At 42.5% G+C, this 23,528-nt stretch overlaps 1 protein-coding gene across 1 annotated transcript in view; it reads right to left on the reverse strand.

Moving 5' to 3' along the window:
- Positions 1 to 377: 377 nt before the first annotated feature.
- Positions 378 to 23,528, reverse strand: part of LOC126455962 (protein jim lovell-like) — a 44,928-nt gene continuing 21,777 nt past the window's right edge. Inside the window, 4 exon segments of the mRNA XM_050091719.1 lie at positions 378 to 1,102; positions 8,269 to 8,400; positions 12,418 to 12,490; positions 12,579 to 12,764. Coding sequence (XP_049947676.1) covers positions 378 to 1,102; positions 8,269 to 8,400; positions 12,418 to 12,490; positions 12,579 to 12,764 — 1,116 coding nt within the window.

Consider the following 23,528-nt stretch of genomic DNA (forward strand, 5'->3'; position numbering starts at 1 on the left):
ACTTCCTAACATATATATAGAAAGCACAAGAGAAAGACAAAAATCTATCAAAGTGTTTCATGTTGCACCAAACCCATCACAATATTTCTGCACCTCTTATGCACACCATTTCTTTTCAGCACCCAAGTTTATTGTGGCTGTGAATAAGCTGGATTTCAGTCAAATGCAGAGACCTCCAGGTTGTGAGGTAGGCTCATAGATTAATTCCATTTAAGCAGAAAATGTACTTCAACAGCTACAGTAATTTCAAGACACACAGCATTCTGTAAAAAAATGTGATGGTCTCAGTTTCACATCCAGGAAACATATCTTGAAATGACTGCCCTACGAAAAACAGTAAAATGGCCATGGGAGCACTCAGTCACTACCTAAGATTCTTAGTTTTGACCATTCTGTTCCACAAGTTGTGCAGTGTCCTCTCTTGGCGGTGGTGGTTGTTGCATCACTTCATGTTCTTCATCAACGTTACTATTATTGTTCTCTCTTGATTTGCGTCCACTACCACTTTTGCAGTCATCCTCCCTATTTGCAGCTGTGATGTCCAAGGGAAGGGGCATTGATGGGCCAAACAATTCACGGTTCTTTTCTGACTGAGGGAGGAGATGTATCATGCTGACAGGTACAGGAAATGATGCTGCAAAATCAGGGTAGAAATTTGCAGCTGTGTATGGGTTAAAACTCGGTCCTATTGAAACCAAGTCATGCTCTGAGACTGGAGGTCCCAACATGTCTTCTGGGTTGTTGGACTTACCAGAAGCATTATTGTTGTTATTATTATTGTTGTTGTTGTTTCCATGGCTTGGTCCCATAGGTCCAAGTCCTAAGAGTTCCAAGGGACCAGTTGGCCCACCAAGGCAATCTTTCTTGAGTTGTTCCAGTTTCAATGATTTTCCATATTTTCCACGAACATACATCAGCAAACTGTTATAAGGAATTCCAAAAATTCTGGAAGCTTGAGAGGTTGTCATTTTCTTGTTCCATACATGTTGCAGTGCTTCAGTTAATTCAGCATTCGTCCAAGAGCGTGGTGGTCCACCTCTAGGAGCACTGTGCTGCCCTTTTGGTCGGCCCACTGAATGTACACACAACAGACATTATTGTACTAAATTATAGAATAAGCATCAAAGCACATTTTTTCACAGTTAAATAACATGCACAACAACATTAACACCTTTATGACTATAAAGAGTTTGGTGCCATTCATTGCAAACTTTACTCTTTGAAACAAGAATTCAGAAACATGAGATCATTAAAGATTTGTTTAACTATGGAGAAAGTACAATCCTTTTATTCAGGAAAATCACTGGCTATCTTATCTTATCTTGATAACTACTTTAGATCTATTTTTCTTTATCACTCTAAATGTTCTAGTAGACACAAAAGGTGCTGTTCTATTTTCAGCCAACAAGTGAATCCTATGTATGTTAAGTATGATTTAGATCTCGAGAACATGTTAGCAATGACATGTGAGTAATTTATCCATTAAATCATGAGTATTTTCATGTATGAAATAAAAGAAAAATACTAATAACAAAGCATACACCAAAACAAAAGTTGGAGGGTCTTATCCTCCATTTTTCAGTAATTCTAGGGCCAAATTATATGACATGGGAAAAGCCCCCCCCCCCTCTCTCTCTCTCTCTCTCTCTCTCTCTGTGTGTGTGTGTGTGTGTGTGTGTGTGTGTGTGTGTGTGTGTGTGTATGCGTGTGTGTGTGTGTGTGTGTGTGTGTGTGTGTGTGTGTTTTTGTAAACGAATTACGAACTCAGATCTGCATCAACACTCTACCATCATGATGTTGAAATGTTGTATATGTTCTACACATCTAGATACTGTGGTATTTTGTTATTAATGAGCCCACCTCAAGAAGCTAACATGGTCTGAGATCACTTTCAACAATATGTGAACATAGTTCATAGTGATTTACTACATCATGTTGCTATTTGCAAGGACTGATGCAGTGATACTGTATTTTGCTGTCCATTCCATTATGTTGTTAGAAAAAGGTAAGGATAATCCATCTAAAGTTGCTCAGGGATGATATTTCCCAGTCTTGTGTGTACCTTGGATTATTTTAAGGCTTGTCAACAGTCATAAAATCACATACTGAAACAGTCCATCACGATCTTCCATTCAACACAGAGACTGACCAGGTTTTATTCTATCAATAACATGCACTACCAAACACCCTGGTAAATCACATGGCTTAGGCCTTTATTAAAGAGGTAAACTAATTCAATAGTATCTCCAGGTGAGGACTGCTATTAAGAAGTTAGCATGTGTAATATGAACAGCTGAATGTGATTAGGTCAGGCTATTACAGAGAAAATTATAGAACCCATCAGGAGAGCAGCACAGGCTGCAGTTAGATGCAGAAGATAATTATTCAGTTAGTTGGTTGGGAGATATCATTAAGTACCACAGAAGTAAGAGGTGTAAAAAACATATGAACTATAACAACTAAAAGCCCCATGCACACAAAAAATTACTATTAACAGGAGAGTGGCAATATTCATTTATGACTGTAATGAAACCATCATGAACTATGATGCTAAACATTTGAACAGTGACCACAAATTGTGGTAACACAGTAGAGTGACCATGGGTCAGTGGGCAGGGGGGTTGCAAGAATCTTTGAGGTATTGCCTAGATTTCAAATTCCAACAGTCTTCATAAATCACAAAAGAAGGAACACATTAGGAAATGTTTTCACTAAACAACTACGTAAGCACCAATGCTGACTACACACCATAATGATCTACAAATAAGGCCTCAGATAAGAGATGGTTCAACCTAAGAAAGCAGGAGAAATACATAAACTACATTAAGAAGAGGTATATAAACATATCTTCTGGTAAACCTTCCGGGATGTAAGGTCGTGGTCCATGAAACTCTTCAGCTCCTAACGTTTCATCCAGAGCTGCGCTGGACATCTTCAGAGGGGTGTTTCTCCTCCGGTGAGTCTTGCCGAGTCGGCAAGACTCACCGGAGGAGAAACACCCCTCTGAAGATGTCCAGCGCAGCTCTGGACGAAACGTTAGGAGCTGAAGAGTTTCATGGACCACGACCTTACATCCCGGAAGGTTTACCAGAAGATATGTCATCCGGTCGTGAAAGCCTTCATACTAGGTGTATAAACAGTTCACTAAATGGAGAAAGTAGCTACAGTTTTCAGTGTCTGGGTTGCTAAGCTGAAACTTAGATAGTTTAGTACATGAGTAATGGTACGTAATCACGACAGAAAATATTACATGTGTGCAAACACTATTGCCATAAGACATGGGGTCAGTTTGGACACCGAAAAAGACCACAGATAATTAATGAAATGAAAATATGCATAAGCACACATAATATGAAGAAATGCCACAGCATAAGCACGCAAACACACACACACACACACACACACACACACACACACACACACATACGCAACTCACACACGACTGCAATCTCAGGCAACTGAAACTACACTGTGAGCACAGCACCACTGCATGATGGGAGTGGCAAATGGGTGAGGGTGATGAGGAGGCTGGGGCAGGGAGGAGGAGGGATAGTATGGTGGTGGTGGACAGTGAAGTGCTGCATGTTAGATCGAGGGAAGGGGAGAAGTGGGAGGGCGGGGGGGGGGGGGGGGGGGGGTGGATTGGGGGGGGGGGGAATAGGGGGGGGGGAGTAGTGGAAATGGAGAAAAGTAGAAAGACTGGGTGTGATGTGATGGTGGAATGATGGCTGTGTAGTGCTAGAATGGGAACATGGATGGGGCTGGATGGGTAAGGACAGTGAATAATGAAGGTTGAGGCCAGGAGGGTTACAGGAACGTAGAATGTATCACAGGGAAAGTTCCCACCTGCGCTATTCAGAAAAGCTGGTGTTGATGGGATGGATGCACGTGGTACAGGCTGTGAAGCAGTCACTGAAATGAGGGATGTCATGTTTGGCAGCAGGTTCAGCAACAGGGTGGTCCACTTGTTTCTTGGCTGAAGTATGGTGGTGGCCATTTATGTGGACAGATGGCTTGTTGGTTGCCATGCCCACATAGAATGTAGCACAGTGGTTGCAGGTTAGCTTGTATCACAGGTAGCCCTGCCTTTAATGGAATGGGTGACATTCGTGACCGGACTGGAGTAGGTGGTCTTGGGAGGGGGTATGGGACAGGTCCTGCATCTAGGTCTATTACAGGGGTATGTCCCCAAGGTAAAGGGTTGGGAGCAAGGGTTGTGTAAGGATGGACGAGTATATTGTGTAGGTTTGGTGGACGGCAGAATACCACTGTGGGAGGGGTGTGAAGGATAGTGGGCAGGAACAACAACGAGAGGTAGTGGACAAAGTAATTCATTTGCTCCAGTCCTGGGTGGTACTGAGTTACAAGGGGAATGCTCCTCTGTGGCTGGATGGTGGGACTTTGGGAGATGGCGGAAGACTGGAAAGATAAAGCACGAGAGATTTATTTTTGTACAAGATTGGGAGGATAATTAAGGTCTCTGAAGGCTTCAGTGAGATCTTCAGTGTATTTTGAGAGGGACAGCTTGTCACTGCAGATGCAAAGGCCACTGGTGACTAGGCTGTATGGAAGGGCCTTCTTGGTATGGAATGGGTGGCAGCTGTCGAAGTGGAGGTACTGCTGGTAGTTAATAGGTTTGATAATGGACAGAGGTACAGATGTAGCCATCTTTGAGGTGGAGGTCAACATCTAGAAAAGTGGCTTGTTGGGTTGAGTACAACTAGGTGAAGCAAATGAGGGAGGAGTTTTTGAGGTTCTGGAGGAATGTGAATAGGGTGTCCTTACCCTTAATCCAGATTCCAAAGATGTCGTCAATGAATCTGAACCAAGTGAGGGGTTTAAGATTCTGGGTTTTTAAGAAGGATTCCTCTCAATGGCCCATGAATAGGTCGGCATAGGATGGTGCCATGCAGGTGCCCATAGCCCTACCCCAGATTTGTTTGTAGGTAATACCTTCAAAGGAGAAGTAATTGTGGGTGAGCATATAGTTGATAATGGCAACTACGAAGGAAGTTGTTGGTTTGGAATCTGTTGGGCACTGGAAAAAGTAGTTTTCAATAATGGCCTAGCCACACCTGGTCATCACATCTGTAGTGACCAGCAGTCCCTCTCAAAATATACTGAGGATCTCACTGAAGCTTTCACAGACCACAATTAACCACCCAACTTTGTACAAAAATAAATCTCCCATCCCTTATATTTCCAGTCTCCCACCATCTCTCAAAGTCCCACCGTCTGGCCACAGAGGGGCATTCCCCTTGTAACTCAGTACCACCCAGGACTGGAGCAACTGAATTACATTCTCTGCCAGGATTTTGACTGCCTCTCGTCATGCCCTGAAATGAGAAATATCCTGCCCACTATCCTTCCCACCCCTCCCACAGTTGTATTCCACCGTGCACCGAACCTACACAATATACTCAATCCATCCTTACACAACCCCTGCTCCCAACTCCTTACCTCATGGCTCATACCCCTTTAATAGACCTAGATGCAAGATCTGTCCCATACATATTCCCACCACCACCTACTCCAGTCCGGTCAGGAACATCACCTATCCCATCAAAGGCAAGGGTTACCTGTGAAACTAGTCATGTGATTTACAAGCAAAGTTGCAACCACTGTGCTGCATTCTATGTGGGCATGACAACCAACAAGCCATCATCTACATAAATGGCCACCGACAAACTTCAGCCAAGAAACAAGTGGACCACCCTGTTGCTGAACATTCTGCCAAACTTAACATCCATCAGTTCAATGACTGCTTCACAGCCTACGCCATATGGATCCTTCCCACCAACACCAGCTTTTCTGAATTGTGCAGGTGGGAACTTTCCCTGCAATACATCCTACGTTCCTGTAATCCTCCTGGCCTCAACCTCCATTAGTCACCATCCTCACCCATCCAGCCGCTTCCCTGTTTCCATTCTAGCACTATACATCCATCATTCCACCATCACACGCAGTCTTTTACTTTTCTCCTCTTCCACTACTTCCCCCCATCCTCCCTACTTCTTTCCTCGATCTAACCTGCAGCACTTCACTGTCCACCCTCCCCACAATACTATCCCTCCCCTCCTTACCCCAGTCTCCTCCTTACCCCCACCCAGTCACCTCTCCTATCATGGAATGGTGCTGATGCTCACAGTGTGTTTTCAGTTGCCTGAGACTGCAGTAACGTGCGTATGTGTGTGTGTGTGTGTGTGTGTGTGTGTGTGTGTGTGTGTGCGCGTGTGTGGCATCTATTGTTGAATAATGCCTTAATGTCCGAAAGTTTTATTTGTGACAGTGTTTTTGTTGTGCCTATCTGGGACCTAGCATCTCCGCTATATGGTTAGTAGCAACTCTGCTATCTGGTTAGTAGCAACTTTCCTTTACATAGTGTAGTCTGACTTTTAAAGAATATGTTAACATCTGATTTCAAACAAGAAAAGGCATTGTTAATATGCTTCAAAAAGGTAGTTTTTGAAGAAAGGAGGAAAGACCAGTGTTTAATGTCCTGTTGACCACAAGTTCATTAGGGACAGTCCTGGAAGGAAAAAGGGTACACTCTTTGCAAAGGAACAATAACAGCATTGGCATGAAGTCTTTTAGAGAAATCAAGGAAATCTAAGATTGGGTGGCTGGATCCATATTTGAACCACTGTCCTCCTGAATGAGAATCTTGTTTCCTAACCACTACACCACCTCACTTTGCTATCGTTTCTGAGAAATGCTGGAGTTCAGTTTGGTGAAAGTAGACAGATTCACAGAAAAGCATTATCATTAAGGACCACAGTAGGCATTAGGAGATAATTATGAGAACTATACATAATAAGCTTAATTTATTCATTCTGGTGAACTGGCCAATAAAGTAATATACCTCTTGTGACAGAAAGAAAATTTGAAGAAGTGCTTGTTGGTAATCAGTTTGTCTTTAGAAAATATGAGGCATGCTGACAGCAGTTTCCACTTTCACAGAGAATTTAGGCACATCTGGTTATGAGATAAAATTTGCAGGCCTTAGAAAAACTGTCAGTAATTCCAGCACCGACATATTTATGATGAGAATAGGAATAAAGTGCATCACAGGATACATAATTTACAAAACCTGAAATAACTATTAAGAATGATAAAAGTGGAATATGTTGAAAGACAGCTTTGAATTCAGGTAGTGTCAAGGAAATTTTAATTAACCTGTACGTTGAAGATAGAATGAAGGAAGGGCAAAATATGTTCAGAATAGGAATGAAAATTAATGTAAAGTCCACCAAAAACTGCCAGTCCATTTTACACATGACTCCAGATTTTCTTCAGTGATTTTCAGCTCTCAACAGTCATTCTATTATCTATTTAATGAACAAAATGTAAAAGCATATGTGATAGTTCAAAGAAGCACTGTGTTTAACAGATCATAAAAACCTCTCTGTAGTCCCAACATGAGGCTATAAGACTTAAGACTAGCGTTGTTAGTTGCAGAAGTAGCAGCATGAGAAGTTTATCTTCATGATTGTGCACACACATAATGTGTGTAGAAGTATGAAAGGAAGAACTAAGTACCTGAAGAGTGGAATTGTTGAAAGAAATCATATGAACTCAAGCTTTTGCCCAAATATCACACTTACCTGACCTTGTGCAATCTGCAGCAGCCCATAAAAGTTCAGAACTGATCTCAGAAAGCACTAAATGACAACAGCAACTGAGATGGTTCACACAGTCTCATTGCAAGGCTATTTTATTTTGTAAGTGATCACATTTCATCTTAAGGATTAACCGCAACGTTTCCACTATTTAAAAAATGGGCTCTCTGAGTAGCATTATTTTCTCTCTGAATTTTTATTTGTTTCAGTTATTTCCAACATTACATTGACCATTTGTCATGAGCACTCACTAACAAAAACTTTGAGTACCATATACTGGAGTTTTCATTACATAGCAACTTACCACTTTGATTACGTGTAACAATTAGTAATCTGAAAGTTTGCAATTAAAGTCCTTTTACTTAAGGTGATGCTCTCCTATGCCAAATCTTGTGAGTGTGTGTATGTGTGCGTAATTAATTGTTCCATGGTTTGGATTCTACACCTGACTATATGTATGTCTATAACTGGTTGACAAATCAGTTCTAAGACAGAAAGTGGTGAGATCACATGCTGCTGATTCTTTTATTTCTTCATATTATTCTTTACATGAGAAGGAGAGACAGACAGAGAGCAAGAGGGAAGGTATCAGTATGAAGTTATACATCATAGCTACACAAATACAAGATACATGATTGTCATTACTTACACAAGTATTTGCTCTTCCTTTTGCCCATTATATGGTGGTTTTCCGTCCTCTGTTCTGGAATATCATTCAACAGAGGTGTCCGGCAACTTTCAATCCCAGGAAAGAAACCAAGTTGAGAATCAAGAGAAAACACTGGAAGGCAAAAGATGTAAAGGTGGGTTAGTTGTATATTGCTTTACAACGTGCAAGTAATGTGTAAAATGTACATAACATGTTGATGATCATAATTACTGAAATATTAAAGGCCAATCCTCTTAACATTTTACAAATTGCCAAAAACCACGTTATACAGGGTGAAGTGAAATTTGCACACTCATGCTTCACAGACCAAACCCTCAAATGCTAGTGATAAAAAAATGTCTCTCACAAAATTTTGTCTGGTGAGTACATCCGGCAGAAAAAGGACGTTAAAGAGTGGCAATCTGGCAACACTGTAACCATGTGTGTGGTATCTACCTCTGTTAGCACATTTCAGCTGTGCAGTATTGGTGCAATGGATAGAGTTTTGGGTTAGCATGTAGGAGGTCAATGGTTCGATCCTGGGTTGGGGTGCATTCTTTTTTTTTTCTCTTTTTTTTTCATACTGTAATATACACTATTTCTTATGTCACATGTATAAATTTACAACATTTTGTAATGCTGACATAACAAATATGTGGTTAGACAAATAAGAAATAGACAGTTGAAACAAATGACCTTCACAGGACAGAATAACTACAAAAACAATATCAATTTTGAGATGCTAAAAATGATAGCACAGTACTTTTTATTTATACTACATGTAATATGAGCACTAAGATGTTTCACATTAACAACCAGTGAAAATAAAAGTGTCCATATTAATGATTGCATGACCTTCACAACAGAATACACTGTAACCAGAACAACAGATGCTCAAAGTGACCTCCCTGTACATCCAAACTTTGTGCAACCCACCAGATTATACAGCACCCTTCACAGCAAAGCTGCATCCACAGTAACAAGAGTAGCATGAACACATGCTACCAATTCTTTCACATTCATTGGCGGAGTAGAGAACACGAGCTCCTTCAGGTGTCCCCACGGGAAGAAATCCAGGTGAACGCGGTGGCCATACAATTGGACCTCCACGTTCAAGCCATTTCCCTGGAAATGTTTTGTCCAAATACTGTTGCACGTTAATTCCAGAGTGTGGAGGTGCACCATCATGTTGGAACCAAATCATCTGCCGAATATGTAGTGGAACATCTGCCAGCACATCAGGCTGATAGTTTGAGAGGAATACATCATACCTTCGTGCAGTCAACCAGTCAGGCAATAAGTAGGGACTCAGACACCTGTCGCCCAATATTCTGGCCCAGACGTTGATACCAAAGTGAACTTGATATTAACAGTTATGGGTGATGTGCGGGTTAACCTCACACCAATAGTGGGCATTGTGCATATTGAAGACACCCTCATGAGTGAATGCTGCTTCATCTGACCGTATTACGGTGTTCATGAAGTCACTGTTGGCTTCCAGTTGTTGTTGGAACCATTCACAGATTTGTGTCCGCTGATGGCAATCTGCAGGATGCAGGTGTTGCGTGAAAGCATAATGATATGGGTCCAGCCCATGCTCGTGCATCATGTTAATGACCATGCCTTGTGAGACACGTCACTGCCTTGCTATGTTACATGTACTTACTGAGGTGTATGACCTCCACAATAGCTTCCTCAGTAGTTGGAGTACAATGAGCCTATGGACGACCACTGACATATGATGGTGGAAGGAGAGAATCTGACTCCCAAAGGCACAGCTCCAGATGACGAAACACACTTTTATCTGGATGGCGCTGATGAGGACATCTAGCAGCCCAGTTATCAGATGCACCAAGGACCAGAAGCATATCCACATATTCATCGTTTGTGTATGCCACACATCTGCCACATGGCTTAGAGGTTTACAATGAGAAAATTTGATATGTGTACGCAAGTACGCTGGAGTCTGTCACGGGCGCATTACTCCACTCGCAACAAGCCCCTGTCTGGTGGACAGTGCATAAAGTATAAACACACTGTCAGTCCTATGCACTGTTCCACCTAAAGTGCATTACCCCTCTGACAGATACTGCTCTGCATGATTCATAACAACACTGCTAATTGTGAAATGTTTGGTTTCAAATTACACTGTTTCCCTAATGGTAATAAATGTGATCTTTCCACTATCCCATTGATAGAATAACAATTACAACAATAATAATAATGCATCAAGATACATGCTAAACAGTATGTGGTTACCAGACTCAATGTTGAAAGGCATAATTAGTGGGACCATGATGATAACGTGTACAAACAGTAACAGAGTTTGGACATTATTCACAAAGCACGTTGCTTGTCCTACTGGTAACATAAGGCCCTAACAAAATGTAGTGGAGCTGAACGAGGCAAGAATAATGTTGGTACTAATCCATGGGACCATTGGAGGAGGGTACAAAGAAAACATAAATTCACACCCACAAAGTGGAAAGGGCTTCTTTCAAAGCTGACCAATCCTCCATTTCTACGACTGTAGTATGTTTTCTAGAACACCCACTGCAATCGCTGTTGATGATTGAGATGCCAGATACCGTACTGCCAGGACTACATTTACCAAATAAAAAACATATACCTCAACCCAGGATCGAACCATCGATCTCCTGCATGCTAACCCAAAACTATATCCACTGCACCAACTGTACAGCACGACTAATGTGTACTGACGGAGGTAGTTAACATGCATGTGGCTACAGTGTTGCCAGATTGCCACTCTTTAACGTCCTTTTTCTGCCGGATGTACTTGCTGGACGCAATTTTGTGAGAGACATTTTTATATCACTGGCTTGGGGGGAGTCAAGCTGCGAAGCCTAAGTGCATGAAATTCGCTTCACACCGTACATAATTATTACACATATTGATAAATCACTAAGGAAAATTCAAAATGTGGAAGTGAAAATGGAATATGAATATTATATGGAACAGAAGAAAGGTGTGCACAAACCCATGTGCACGCACATGGCCACACACACACACACACACACACACACACACACACACACACGCACATACACATGAACAGATAGTTGTTTAAGCGCTAACTTGTGTAATACACAGGCAGACTCTGCATCATAAAAATCAGGAAGATAGGTAATACAAAAGAAAGTTGAGGCTTAACACATTCATGTGCAGAAGAGAAGGAAAATCTTTTCTTGTCTGTAAAATAAGATGCAGATTTTATTTAGCTAACAATGAAAGTGTGTGTATGTGCATGTAAAATTAATTGTTCCATGGTTTGGATTCTACACCTGACTATATGTATGTCCATAAGTGGTTGTAAGACAGAAACAGGAGAGATCAACATGCTGCTGATTCTTTTATTTATTTCTTATTATTCTTTATGTGAGAAGGGCTCAAATGACAAATTTTATAATTAAAACTGAGAAGAAAAATCCTAACATTGCTTGCAATGAGCAATATTGGAAACAAGAAGAAAAACTAAGTAAAGGATACAGTAAAATAACATGCCTGTGAAAAGACAATAAGTGTATATAAACAATAAAATCACAATGCCAATGGAGTAAAGATACTGGTATGGGACTTAAGGTGAAGAATGGAACAACTGAACTGTGTTTGAAATTAATGTGCCAAAAATTTCAAAACAAATCTGTTTATTGTTTGTGTGGCAGTTAAAACAATTTAAACATGCTTTGGAAACTTTAGATGAATTTTTAGGTATTAGTTTTAAAATTAGGATATTTGTTGCATAGACATTTTCATTACTGATTACCACCTCAACTGATAAAGAGACATACATTTTGAGAGTTTACATCATGCTTTGTTATTTTTGATGAGAAGTTAGGTTGTTTTTAACTTACTTGACAAATGAAATACTTATTATCAGGAAATTTGTTCTCTGACTTTGCTTCTGGACTGATAAAATCATGAAATGTTTATTTTAATTCATCTTATCAAGGGCACAATTGAATTTTCAGAGCAGATATTTCAGAGAGAGCTGCATATCATTTCATTACAAAGTTTTGTGAAAGATGACACTTTACAATAGGATTTAATTTCCAAATGAGAAAATTTGTAACAGTCTGCCACTAGAACTAATATATTTATTGCAGCTTGAAAAGAATAATATGCACTTACTGTGTGGTGGAGTTAAAGACAGTGCAGAAACAGATGAGAGTGGTGGGAAACTAGAATTATCTAGTGATGCATCCTGAAACAGAACATGTAAATTCAAATATCAATAAAAATAAAGGAAAGAAAATATTAGTGTTTCCAGGCAAGTTTAATAATCTACTTACTGGCGGTGGTGGTGGTGGTGGAAGATTGACAGATTCAGTGCTGTTACAGAAGTCAAGTCTATCCCGATCCCTTTCCCTGTCTCTTTCTCTCTCTCTTTCACGATCTCTCTCCGGAGTGTGTATCTCTAAACGGCTGCATTCAAGGTTTTGAGTCTCTTCACTTTCCAGTTTGAGAGGAGGTGGATGCTGCAAAAAACAAATGAAACTTTCTGTATGATTCTGCTTACGTAGTGTTACTTCAGAACTGAGACAGTTAGATATTTCACAAAAAGAAAATTTATCGTTTTGCTGATGGGAGAAATTTATGGAAAACTGCATAATATATTTCTATGATGTTGGAGAGATGCAGAAACATGCACATAATGAAGAATAGAAATATCTTTCAATTTTAGGTGCTTTGAGTTAGCATGCAAGATTAAGTAATTTCTATCATACATAAAAAGGCTAAAATAACTAGACAGTTCAATCAGAATGCTTACAATTTATAACTAGTGTACCATAAATCAAAATATATTTAGATACAGTGTGGTGGATGTATTAACTTGAGAGTAATAATAACATTACTTTATGGACAAAAACTGACAAATAGGATAGAAAGTCTGTAATTCTCAAGTATACCACCATCTAATCATTTGACATAGTATAATTTGTTCAAATGAGTTAAAGAAACCACAATGAAAACTAAATCCTTGAAATTTATCTGCCTACATCCACTCATTATGTTGAGAGAGGGAGGAACATTGGTTGAATAATAACTGAATAGTAACACCTTGTCATAGGTTTCAGATGTTTCTGAAAGGACTGCGTGAATCAGATTTTAATAATCTGCCAGAGAAAAAGAGTAATCTTGAGTGAGGATTAACTGGAGTGGTAGAGAACAGATAGAAGAGATGAGGAGGGAAGAAAAGTTAGGCAAGGACATGAGGGAGCTCTTCTTCTAGTGTAAGCAGATATTATCATGCAAACAACCAAACATACCAATCAACAGCTGTAGGTGGGTATGTTGGATGTCGTGGTTGTGCCTGAGAGTGTGTACTTATACCAGAAAAAGAGAGGTAGCTTCAAAGCTACTTGTATCCCTATGCTGTTATGTGTGTCTATGCACCCCACCTAAATCAACTAGAAGTGGGTGCCACTGTGAGATTGATTTGACCAATTAAAAATGCAGAACTGCCTGACATCATCAATGTTGACTTCATACTGTACAGCAGCCAATCAACACACAAGTTTATGACAATAGCGCGAGTTCAGCTGATTTCAAATCAGTCATCATCGGCGTAAATTGACATTGTAATTCTTCATTAAAATATGTGACAGTGAGTTATTCGACAGTGTTTTAGGTGTTGATGGACATGGAGTGAATATTGTGAATGGACATGAGAAAAATAGTGTTCTGGTGGGAGAATGGAGCAATTTCACTTGGTGGGTAGACATAAAGTAATAATTAAAAACTGAACCTGAAGACAATAATGGACATAAACCCAGGCTAGGCTTATCTTTGTGTGACAAACTGGATGACAGATCTCCACTCACTGCTCACTGTAGTGTGAATGAGGAAGTGAACAGTTCTGTATTGGCTGAACAAGTTAATGTCGAACAAAAATTGCATGAGGGGAGTAGTGAGTGCAGTAAAGAGCCAGTAAATGGGAATTTTCATTCCAAAATGTTGAAGTTAATGAGAGAGCTAAATTCAAAAATGAACTGAGCTAAAAATGCTATTAGTAAATTCAAAAATAGATGCAAGTAGTGGTGACATTAAAAAATAATTTTAAAAAGAAATTAGTAAGTAACAGATTGAAATGGAAGACACTAAGAAAAACATTAACGTGATTAAACTAATCTTATGAATTTGGATAGGAAAACTGAAACTGTAAAAATTGACTTTGAAAATAAATTAAATGAAGTAGCACAAGACATAGAAGCTAAACTGAATAATGTTAACAATAATCAAAATATTCACGGGTGTACTGCCGGTCTACAGTGTCCAACGGGCACAATATTTCAGCGATCATACGTGTCACCATCATCAGGTGAACTGACGGACTGAGCTCCTGTGAATGTGCCGGCACGGAGATCCGTACGCTATGGCTGCTCAGAGGGAACTGGATTCAGTCGCAGCGACAGCCGATTTAAATACCCTCCGCCCACGGCGCACTCCCTCCGCTGTCCGTGCCCTGTGCTACGGTCGTGCGGTGGAACAGATTGCGACAGCATCTGAGGTGACGTCGGTGTGATGGCTCTGTCCGCCGTGGTCGTCACAACTATACGTTTGCTCGATTTACTCTTGATTAACCCAATCGCTGGTTCCCAAGCCTTGCTAAGATTATAGCCGTGGTCGTCACAACTATACGTTTGCTCGATTTACTCTTGATTAACCCAATCGCTGGTTCCCAAGCCTTGCTAAGATTATAGCCACTGTCACAGTATATGAGGTCATCATTGGTGCGAATTTCGATGGCCTCTCTAACAACGCTGTCCAGTATCTCGACGTCTGTACCAGAATCCTTGTGCGTTCGTACTCCATAGCGTGATTTTCCGACAAACAATGTTCAGCGACCGCCGACTTGCTCGGATACATCAGTCGAGCGTGCCTCTGGTGTTCACGGCATCGATCTTCGACGGTACGCATCGTCTGACCAATATGCGACTTGCCACATTGACACGGAATCTGGTACACGCCGGCCTTCCTCAAACCAAGGTCATCTTTGGCGCTTCCCACCAGTGCACGGGTTTTATTGGGAGGACAAAGCACAGTTCCTACCCGGTGTTTCTTCAAAATGTGGGCGATTTTCCCCGAGAGTGCGCCTGTATATGGAATAAACGCAGTGCCTACCTCCTCCCTCGTGATTTCATCCATCTCCACAGGTTGTGCTGTAGTGGTTGGGCGGAGAGCACGTTGAATCTGCCACTCTGAGTACTCATTTTTTCGAAATACAGTTCTCAGATGTTCCAATTCCTGGGGGTAGACTCTCTGTGTCAGAGATAGTGCACGCACTATGTACTAGAGTTTTAAGTACCCCATTCCTCTGTGAAGGGTGGTGGCAGCTGTCTGCGTGCAAATACAGATCAGTGTGCGTTGTCTTCCGATACACCCCATGACCTAGGGTGCCGTCAGCCCTTCTCTTGACCAAGATGTCAAGGAAAGGTAATTTACCCTCTGTTTCAGTCTCCATAGTGAATTTTATGTTGGGGTGTATGGAGTTTAGATGTGTAAGGAAATCAAGGAGTTTATCCATACCATGTGGCCAGATGATGAACGTGTCATCCACGTAACGGAAAAAGCAGGTAGGTTTCCATTCGGATGACGACAGGGCTTCCTCCTCGAAGTTCTCCATGTACAAATTCGCTACCACCGGTGAGAGTGGGCTACCCATGGAGACTCCCTCTGTTTGTTCATAGTATTCTTCATTAAAAAGAAAATACATGGAAGTCAAGACATGCCTAAAAAGTTCAGTGGTCTTCTCATCAAACTTTTGACTAATCAATTCTAGTGACTCTCGCAGGGGTACCCTCGTAAACAAGGAAGCGACGTCAAAACTCACCGTCATATCTGACTCATCCAACCTGAAGCTATCAAGGCGTTTAACAAAATCCACAGAATTACGGATGTGATGAGGGCATTTACCCACATAAGGACTTAATATTCTCGTCAGGTATTTGGTCAACAAATATGTAGGTGCCCTGATGTTGCTGACAATGGGGCGTAGTGGTACCCCCTCTTTGTGAACCTTCGGGAGTCCATATAGCCTAGGCGTTACCGGACCTTGGGGTAACAATTTCTTAGCGTCACCCTGCGGTAAATCTGCGTCCTTGAGAAGCAACCTCGTCTTGTTCTCCACCTTCTTTGTAGGGTCAATGCTGATCTTCCCGTAGGAATCGTCATTTAACAGGCTCTGCATCTTATCAGTGTAGTCCTTATGGGAGACAACAACTGTAGCATTGCCTTTGTCAGCCAGTAAGACAACAATTTCAGAGCCCTCCCTAAGATCACGAATGGCCGCCCTCTCTTTACTGGTGATATTTGACTTCATCGGCTTGGATTTGATCAACGCATGACAAGTTCCACGAGGTATTTCCTCAGCTGATTCAGCCGGAAGTCGAGCTGCAACCTGTTCAGCAGCACTAACAATCTGATAGCTTCAGGTTGGATGAGTCAGATATCATGGTGAGTTTTGATGTAGTTTCCTTGTTTACGAGGGTACCCCTGCGAGAGTCACTAGAATTGATTAGTCAAAAGTTTGACGAGAAGACCACTGAACTTTTTAGGCATGTCTTGACTTCCACGTATTTTCTTTTTAATGGAGAATACTATGAACAAACGGAGTGAGTCGCCATGGGTAGCCCACTCTCACCGGTGGTAGCGAATTTGTACATGGAGAACTTTGAGGAGGAAGCCCTGTCGTCATCCGAATGGAAACCTACTTGCTTTTTCCATTACGTGGCCGACACGTTCGTCATCTGGCCTCATGGTATGGATAAACTCCTTGACTTCCTTACACATCTAAACTCCATACACCCCAACATAAAATTCACTATGGAGACTGAAACGGAGGGTAAATTACCTTTCCTTGACGTCTTGGTCAAGAGAAGGGCTGACGGCACCCTAGATCATGGGGTGTATCGGAAGACAATGCACACTGATCTGTATTTGCACGCAGACAGCTGCCACCACCCTTCACAGAGGAATGGGGAACTTACAACTCTAGTACGTAGTGCGTGCACTATCTCTGACACAGAGAGTCTACCCCCAGGAATTGGAACATCTGAGAATTGTATTTCGAAAAAATGGGTACTCAGAGTGGCAGATTCAATGTGCTCTCCGCCCAACCACTACAGCACAACCTGTGGAGATGGATGAAATCACGAGGGAGGAGGTAGGCACTGCGTTTATTCCATATACAGGCACACTCTCGGGAAAATTGCCCGCATTTTGAAGAAACACTGGGTAGGAACTGTGTTTTGTCCTCCCAACAAAACTCGTGCACTGGTGGGGAGCGCCAAAGATGACCTTGGTTTGAGGAAGGCCGGCGTGTACCAGATTCCGTGTCAATGTGGCAAGTCGTATATTGGTCAGAAGATGCGTACCGTCGAGGATCAATGCCGTGAACACCAGAGGCACACTCGACAGATGTATCCGAGCAAGTCGGCGGTCGCTGAACATTGTTTGTCGGAAAATCACGCTATAGAGTATGAACGCACAAGGATTCTGGTACAGACGTCGAGATAGTGGGACAGCGTTGTTAGAGAGGCCATCGAATATCGCACCAATGACGACCTCATAAACCGTGACTGTGGCTATAATCTTAGCAAGGCTTGGGAACCAGCGAGGGTTAATCAAGAGTAAATCGAGCAAACGTATAGTTGTGATGACCACGGCAGACAGAGCCATCACACCGACGTCATCTCAGATGCCGTCGCAATCTGTTCCACCACGCGACCGTGGCGCAAGGCACGGACAGTGGAGGGAGCGCGCCGCGGGCAGAGGGTATTTAAATCGGCCGCCGCCGCGACCGAATCCAGTTCCCTCTGAGCAGCCATAGCGTACAGATCTCCGTGCCAGCACATTCACAGGAGCTCTTTCTTAGTGGTCAAAATTGGTATTTGAAGTACAGCAAATCCATACTGCTGATAGTGAGAAGGTGGAGGTTGTTACAGAGAATTTAGGTGTATATACTTATACAGATAAGGATAGTGGAACAGAATGTGTGCAAAGAGTCACTGATGATTGGAAATAGTGAAAAGGAGGAGCTCTTAGTTGAGACAGAGGAGTTAAATGAGGAAGGTGTAAATGAAACTGTGGATAAATGTGAACTAGTGTGAGCAGTTCTGATTAAGAGGCAGGTGTTAATGTGACTGTTGAAATCTTGAGTGACAATAAAGTAGAGTGCATGCAACCAGTGAATGATGTTCTTGCCAGTGTATACGACATGTGGATGAGTGTCAGTTTGAATAGGAATGTAGAACTTCAGTAGTGGACAGTAATGTCAATAAATTTCAGATAACTCAACCTGAGGTGGGGAGGAGGAGATTAGTGTTTAACGTCCCGTCGACAACGAGGTCATTAGAGACGGAGCGCAAGCTCGGGTGAGGGAAGGATGGGGAAGGAAATCGGCCGTGCCCTTTCAAAGGAACCATCCCGGCATTTGCCTGAAGCGATTTAGGGAAATCACGGAAAACCTAAATCAGGATGGCCGGAGATGCAACCTGAGGTTATTAAGATTGAAACAGAATGTATCTCTATGGTAGGTGAAGATGTACACTATGTGGTAAAAAGTATCTGGACATCCCCAAAAACAAATGTTTTTCATATTAGGTGCATTATGCTGCGCTACCTACTGCCAGGTACTCCATATCAGCGACCTCAGTAGTCCTTAGACATCATGAGAGAACAGAATGGGGTGCTCCACAGAACTCATGGACTTTGAATGTGGTCAGGTGATTGGGTCTCACTTGTGTCATATGTCTGTATGTGAGATTTCTATTCTCCCAAAAACCCCTAGGTTCACTGTTTCCAATGTGATAGTGAAGTGAAAATGTGAAGGAGCACATACAGCAAAAAAGTGTACAGGCCGACCTCGTCTGTTGACTTACAGAGATTGCCAACAGTTAAGAGGGTTGTAACGTGTAATAGGTAGACATCACTCTGAACCACCACACAGGAATTCCAAACTGCATCAGGATCCACTGCAAGTACTATGGCAGTTATGTGGGAGGTGAGGAAACTTGGATTTCATGGTTGAGCAGCTACTCATAAGACACACATGACACCGGTAACTTCCAAACTACCCCTTGCTTGGTGTAAGGAGCATAAAAATTGGACGATTGAACTGTGGAAAAACGTTGTGTAGAGTGAGAAATCATGGTACGAAATGTGGCAATCTGATGGCAGGGTGTGGGTATGGCGAATGACCGGTGAACATCATTTGCCAGTGCGTGTAGCGCCAACAATAAAATTCAGAGATGGTAGTGTTATGGTGTGGTCATGTCTTTCATGGAGGGAGCTTGCACCCCTTGTTGTTTTTCAACACGATCGAAGACCTGTTCATAATGCAAGGCCTATGGTGGAATGGTTACATGACAATAACATTACTGTAATGGACTGGCGTGCACAGAGTCCTGACCTGAATCCTATAGAACACCTTTGGGATGTTTTGGAATGCTGACTTCATGCCAGGCCTCACCGACCAACATTGATACCTCTCCTCAGTGCGGCACTCTGTGAAGAACGAGCTGCCATTCCCCAAGAAATCTTCTAGTACCTGATTGAACATATGCCTGCCAGAGTGGAAGCTGTCATCAAGGCTAAGGGTGAATCAACACCATATTGAATTCCAGTACTACCGATGGAGGGCGCCATTAACTTGTAAGTCGAATTCAGCGAGGTGTCCGGATACTTTTCATCACATAGTGTAATTAGTACATGTAGTGTAAATGACAGTTTTGATCAGGAAGAGGTTTAGAATGATGCAGATAAAGATGTGAATGATTCTCTTGGGAAAGCTGATGACTTATCAGAGGAAGAGGACATGCTTTTCATTAAGTTGAAAGAAGTAAATAAAAATGTGAATGAAGTTTCCAAATTTACCTTGAGTACAAAATCAAATTATGTTCATAATCTGGTTATCAAAAGTACTCAGAAAAAAATTTTAATGAATTATACAGTAACACTTTTCTGTGCAAAGTGTGCATAAATGTTGGAGATAGACTATTTACTGATTCAATGTGGAGAAAATTGGTAGTTTTATGCAAAAGAGTTTATCCGAATTGGTGGAAGGAAAAGTTGATGAAATTTATAACTTACATAAGAGAGAAGTAGGAATAAATAAAAATGTGACTTATTTTTGGATAACTCATGTAATGACAATAGTAATATAAGTGATAGTACAGTACAATACAGTACATTTATCGTTTTCCATGGATCCCTTGGAGAAGAGTCTCTAGGAAGTGGAAAGTGTACAAACAAAAAGAAAATGGTGGCACAAGATGTGATAGTGGAGTCAGTTTTAATAATTGACAGTAAAGTAAACAATTTGCAAAAGGTAGTATCCAATATAAATGCATAGACAGTAATTTTTAGTGTGCTGCCAATGCTCACTATTTTTGTGATTACGGGATGCAAAATGGTCAACACAATCATGTCAACTGAGGTAGAATGTACAGAAATTCTGTTTTGTTTTGTGCTGATCTGAAAAATGTTGTGAAAGATGAAGTTTGGCTTTCAACCAATAACATTAAATTATAAGCAAGTACAAAGGTACTTGGAAAGCTTTGCAACACTATGCAACAGTAAGTTGCAGGAGTCTGATTGTTGCTGTGTTCTGAGAATACTTCATACTTGCATTTTAGGATATGTGACAAGTCTGTGAGCACAGTCGTTCACTAGCAGGGTTAGTTTGAGGTGCTTGCAATGGCACCGTGGTCATGAAGTGAGATTCAGACAGTTTTGTGGTACAACTTTGCTCCTAATTTAAACTTAGACCAGTGCTTTGAAGAAATGACTTGCACTCGTTGATGAGTGTCCACATCGTACAACTATATTCAGGTGGTACAAAAAATTACAAAGAGGAAATACTACTCTAGAGGACACTGAGAGGACGGGAAGGCACCAATCATCAGATAAGGAGGAAAACATTGATGCTATGAGGAAAATGCTAAACAAAGACAGGTGAGTGACCTACAGGCAGGTAGAGGATGCCTTGGGGTTAAATGCAGCAGCAATTTGTTCAATTCTGCATGATCACTTGTGAGTAAAGAAACTTTGCCGTCTCTGGGTGCTGCATAGACTGACAGAAGAACAGATGACACAATGTGTGGCTTGGTGCCAGGAGATGTTAAAGAAGTCTTCGAAGGGAGAATCTCAGTATGTGAATAGCATCATGACAGGGAACAAGACTTGGCTGTACTATTATGACATGCCGACTAAGGCTCAGAACAAAGTTTGGGTCTTTGAAGACGACGACACGCCTGTAGGAAAATCTCTATCAGCAAAGAAGAAAATGATACTGGTTTTTTTCTTTTTTCTTTTTTTTTTTTCAAATGGAATGAAATTGGGGACCATCACAGCTAAGTGGTACACAGAGCAGTGTTTGCCCAAAGTCATCCAATCTTTCGAAAACTTGCAACCAATGTCAAGAATGGACACTTGGTTCCCCCATCATTCAAGCTCACTGTGCCAAAGCACGCACAAAATATTTGTGAGGTATAGGACTGAAGCTTCTTGAGCAAACTCCTTACAGTCCAAACTTTCTCCTTGTGACTTTTCACTTTTCCACATGTGAAAATGAAGCTGAAAGGAGTGCAGTTTTGAAGTGATGAGGGCCTCCTGAAAGCTTGGGACAATGAGTGTGCCTTACTCCCTACAGAAACTTGGGAGAACTGGTTTAGCGATTGGTTTCAGAGCATGGAGAGGTTTATTTAATGGGCAAGAAATTACTTTGAAAAAACTAAATACACTCCTGGAAATGGAAAAAAGAACACATTGACACCGGTGTGTCAGACCCACCATACTTGCTCCGGACACTGCGAGAGGGCTGTACAAGCAATGATCACACGCACGGCACAGCGGACACACCAGGAATCGCGGTGTTGGCCGTCGAATGGCGCTAGCTGCGCAGCATTCGTGCACCGCCGCCGTCAGTGTCAGCCAGTTTGCCGTGGCATACGGAGCTCCATCGCAGTCTTTAACACTGGTAGCATGCCGCGACAGCGTGGACGTGAACCGTATGTGCAGTTGACGGACTTTGAGCGAGGGCGTATAGTGGGCATGCGGGAGGCCGGGTGGACGTACCGCCGAATTGCTCAACACGTGGGGCGTGAGGTCTCCACAGTACATCGATGTTGTCGCCAGTGGTCGGCGGAAGGTGCACGTGCCCGTCGACCTGGGACCGGACCGCAGCGACGCACGGATGCACGCCAAGACCGTAGGATACTACGCAGTGCCGTAGGGGACCGCACCGCCACTTCCCAGCAAATTAGGGACACTGTTGCTCCTGGGGTATCGGCGAGGACCATTCGCAACCGTCTCCATGAAGCTGGGCTACGGTCCCGCACACCGTTAGGCCGTCTTCCGCTCACACCCCAACATCGTGCAGCCCGCCTCCAGTGGTGTCGCGACAGGCGTGAATGGAGGGACGAATGGAGACGTGTCGTCTTCAGCGGTGAGAGTCGCTTCTGCCTTGGTGCCAATGATGGTCGTATGCGTGTTTGGCGCCGTGCAGGTGAGCGCCACAATCAGGACTGCATACGACCGAGGCACACAGGGCCAACACCCGGCATCATGGTGTGGGGAGCGATCTCCTACACTGGGCGTACACCACTGGTGATCGTCGAGGGGACACTGAATAGTGCACGGTACATCCAAACCGTCATCGAACCCATCGTTCTACCATTCCTAGACCGGCAAGGGAACTTGCTGTTCCAACAGGACAATGCACGTCCGCATGTATCCCGTGCCACCCAACGTGCTCTAGAAGGTGTAAGTCAACTACCCTGGCCACCAAGATCTCCGGATCTGTCCCCCATTGAGCATGTTTGGGACTGGATGAAGCGTCGTCTCACGCGGTCTGCACGTCCAGCACGAACGCTGGTCCAACTGAGGCTCCAGGTGGAAATGGCATGGCAAGCCGTTCCACAGGACTACATCCAGCATCTCTACGATCGTCTCCATGGGAGAATAGCAGCCTGCATTGCTGTGAAAGGTGGATATACACTGTACTAGTGCCGACATTGTGCAAGCTCTGTTGCCTGTGTCTATGTGCCTGTGGTTCTGTCAGTGTGATCATGTGATGTATCTGACCCCAGGAATGTGTCAATAAAGTTTCCCCTTCCTGGGACAATGAATTCACGGTGTTCTTATTTCAATTTCCAGGAGTGTAGATAAAGCTGTATTTCAAAACTTCCCTAGTACCCTTTAGGACGTTCAGTGCTCTGTATTGAATTCATTATGTAGTG

Source organism: Schistocerca serialis, chromosome 2 (genome assembly GCF_023864345.2).
Source record: "Schistocerca serialis cubense isolate TAMUIC-IGC-003099 chromosome 2, iqSchSeri2.2, whole genome shotgun sequence".
In the NCBI taxonomy this organism is placed as follows: Eukaryota; Metazoa; Arthropoda; class Insecta; order Orthoptera; family Acrididae; genus Schistocerca; species Schistocerca serialis.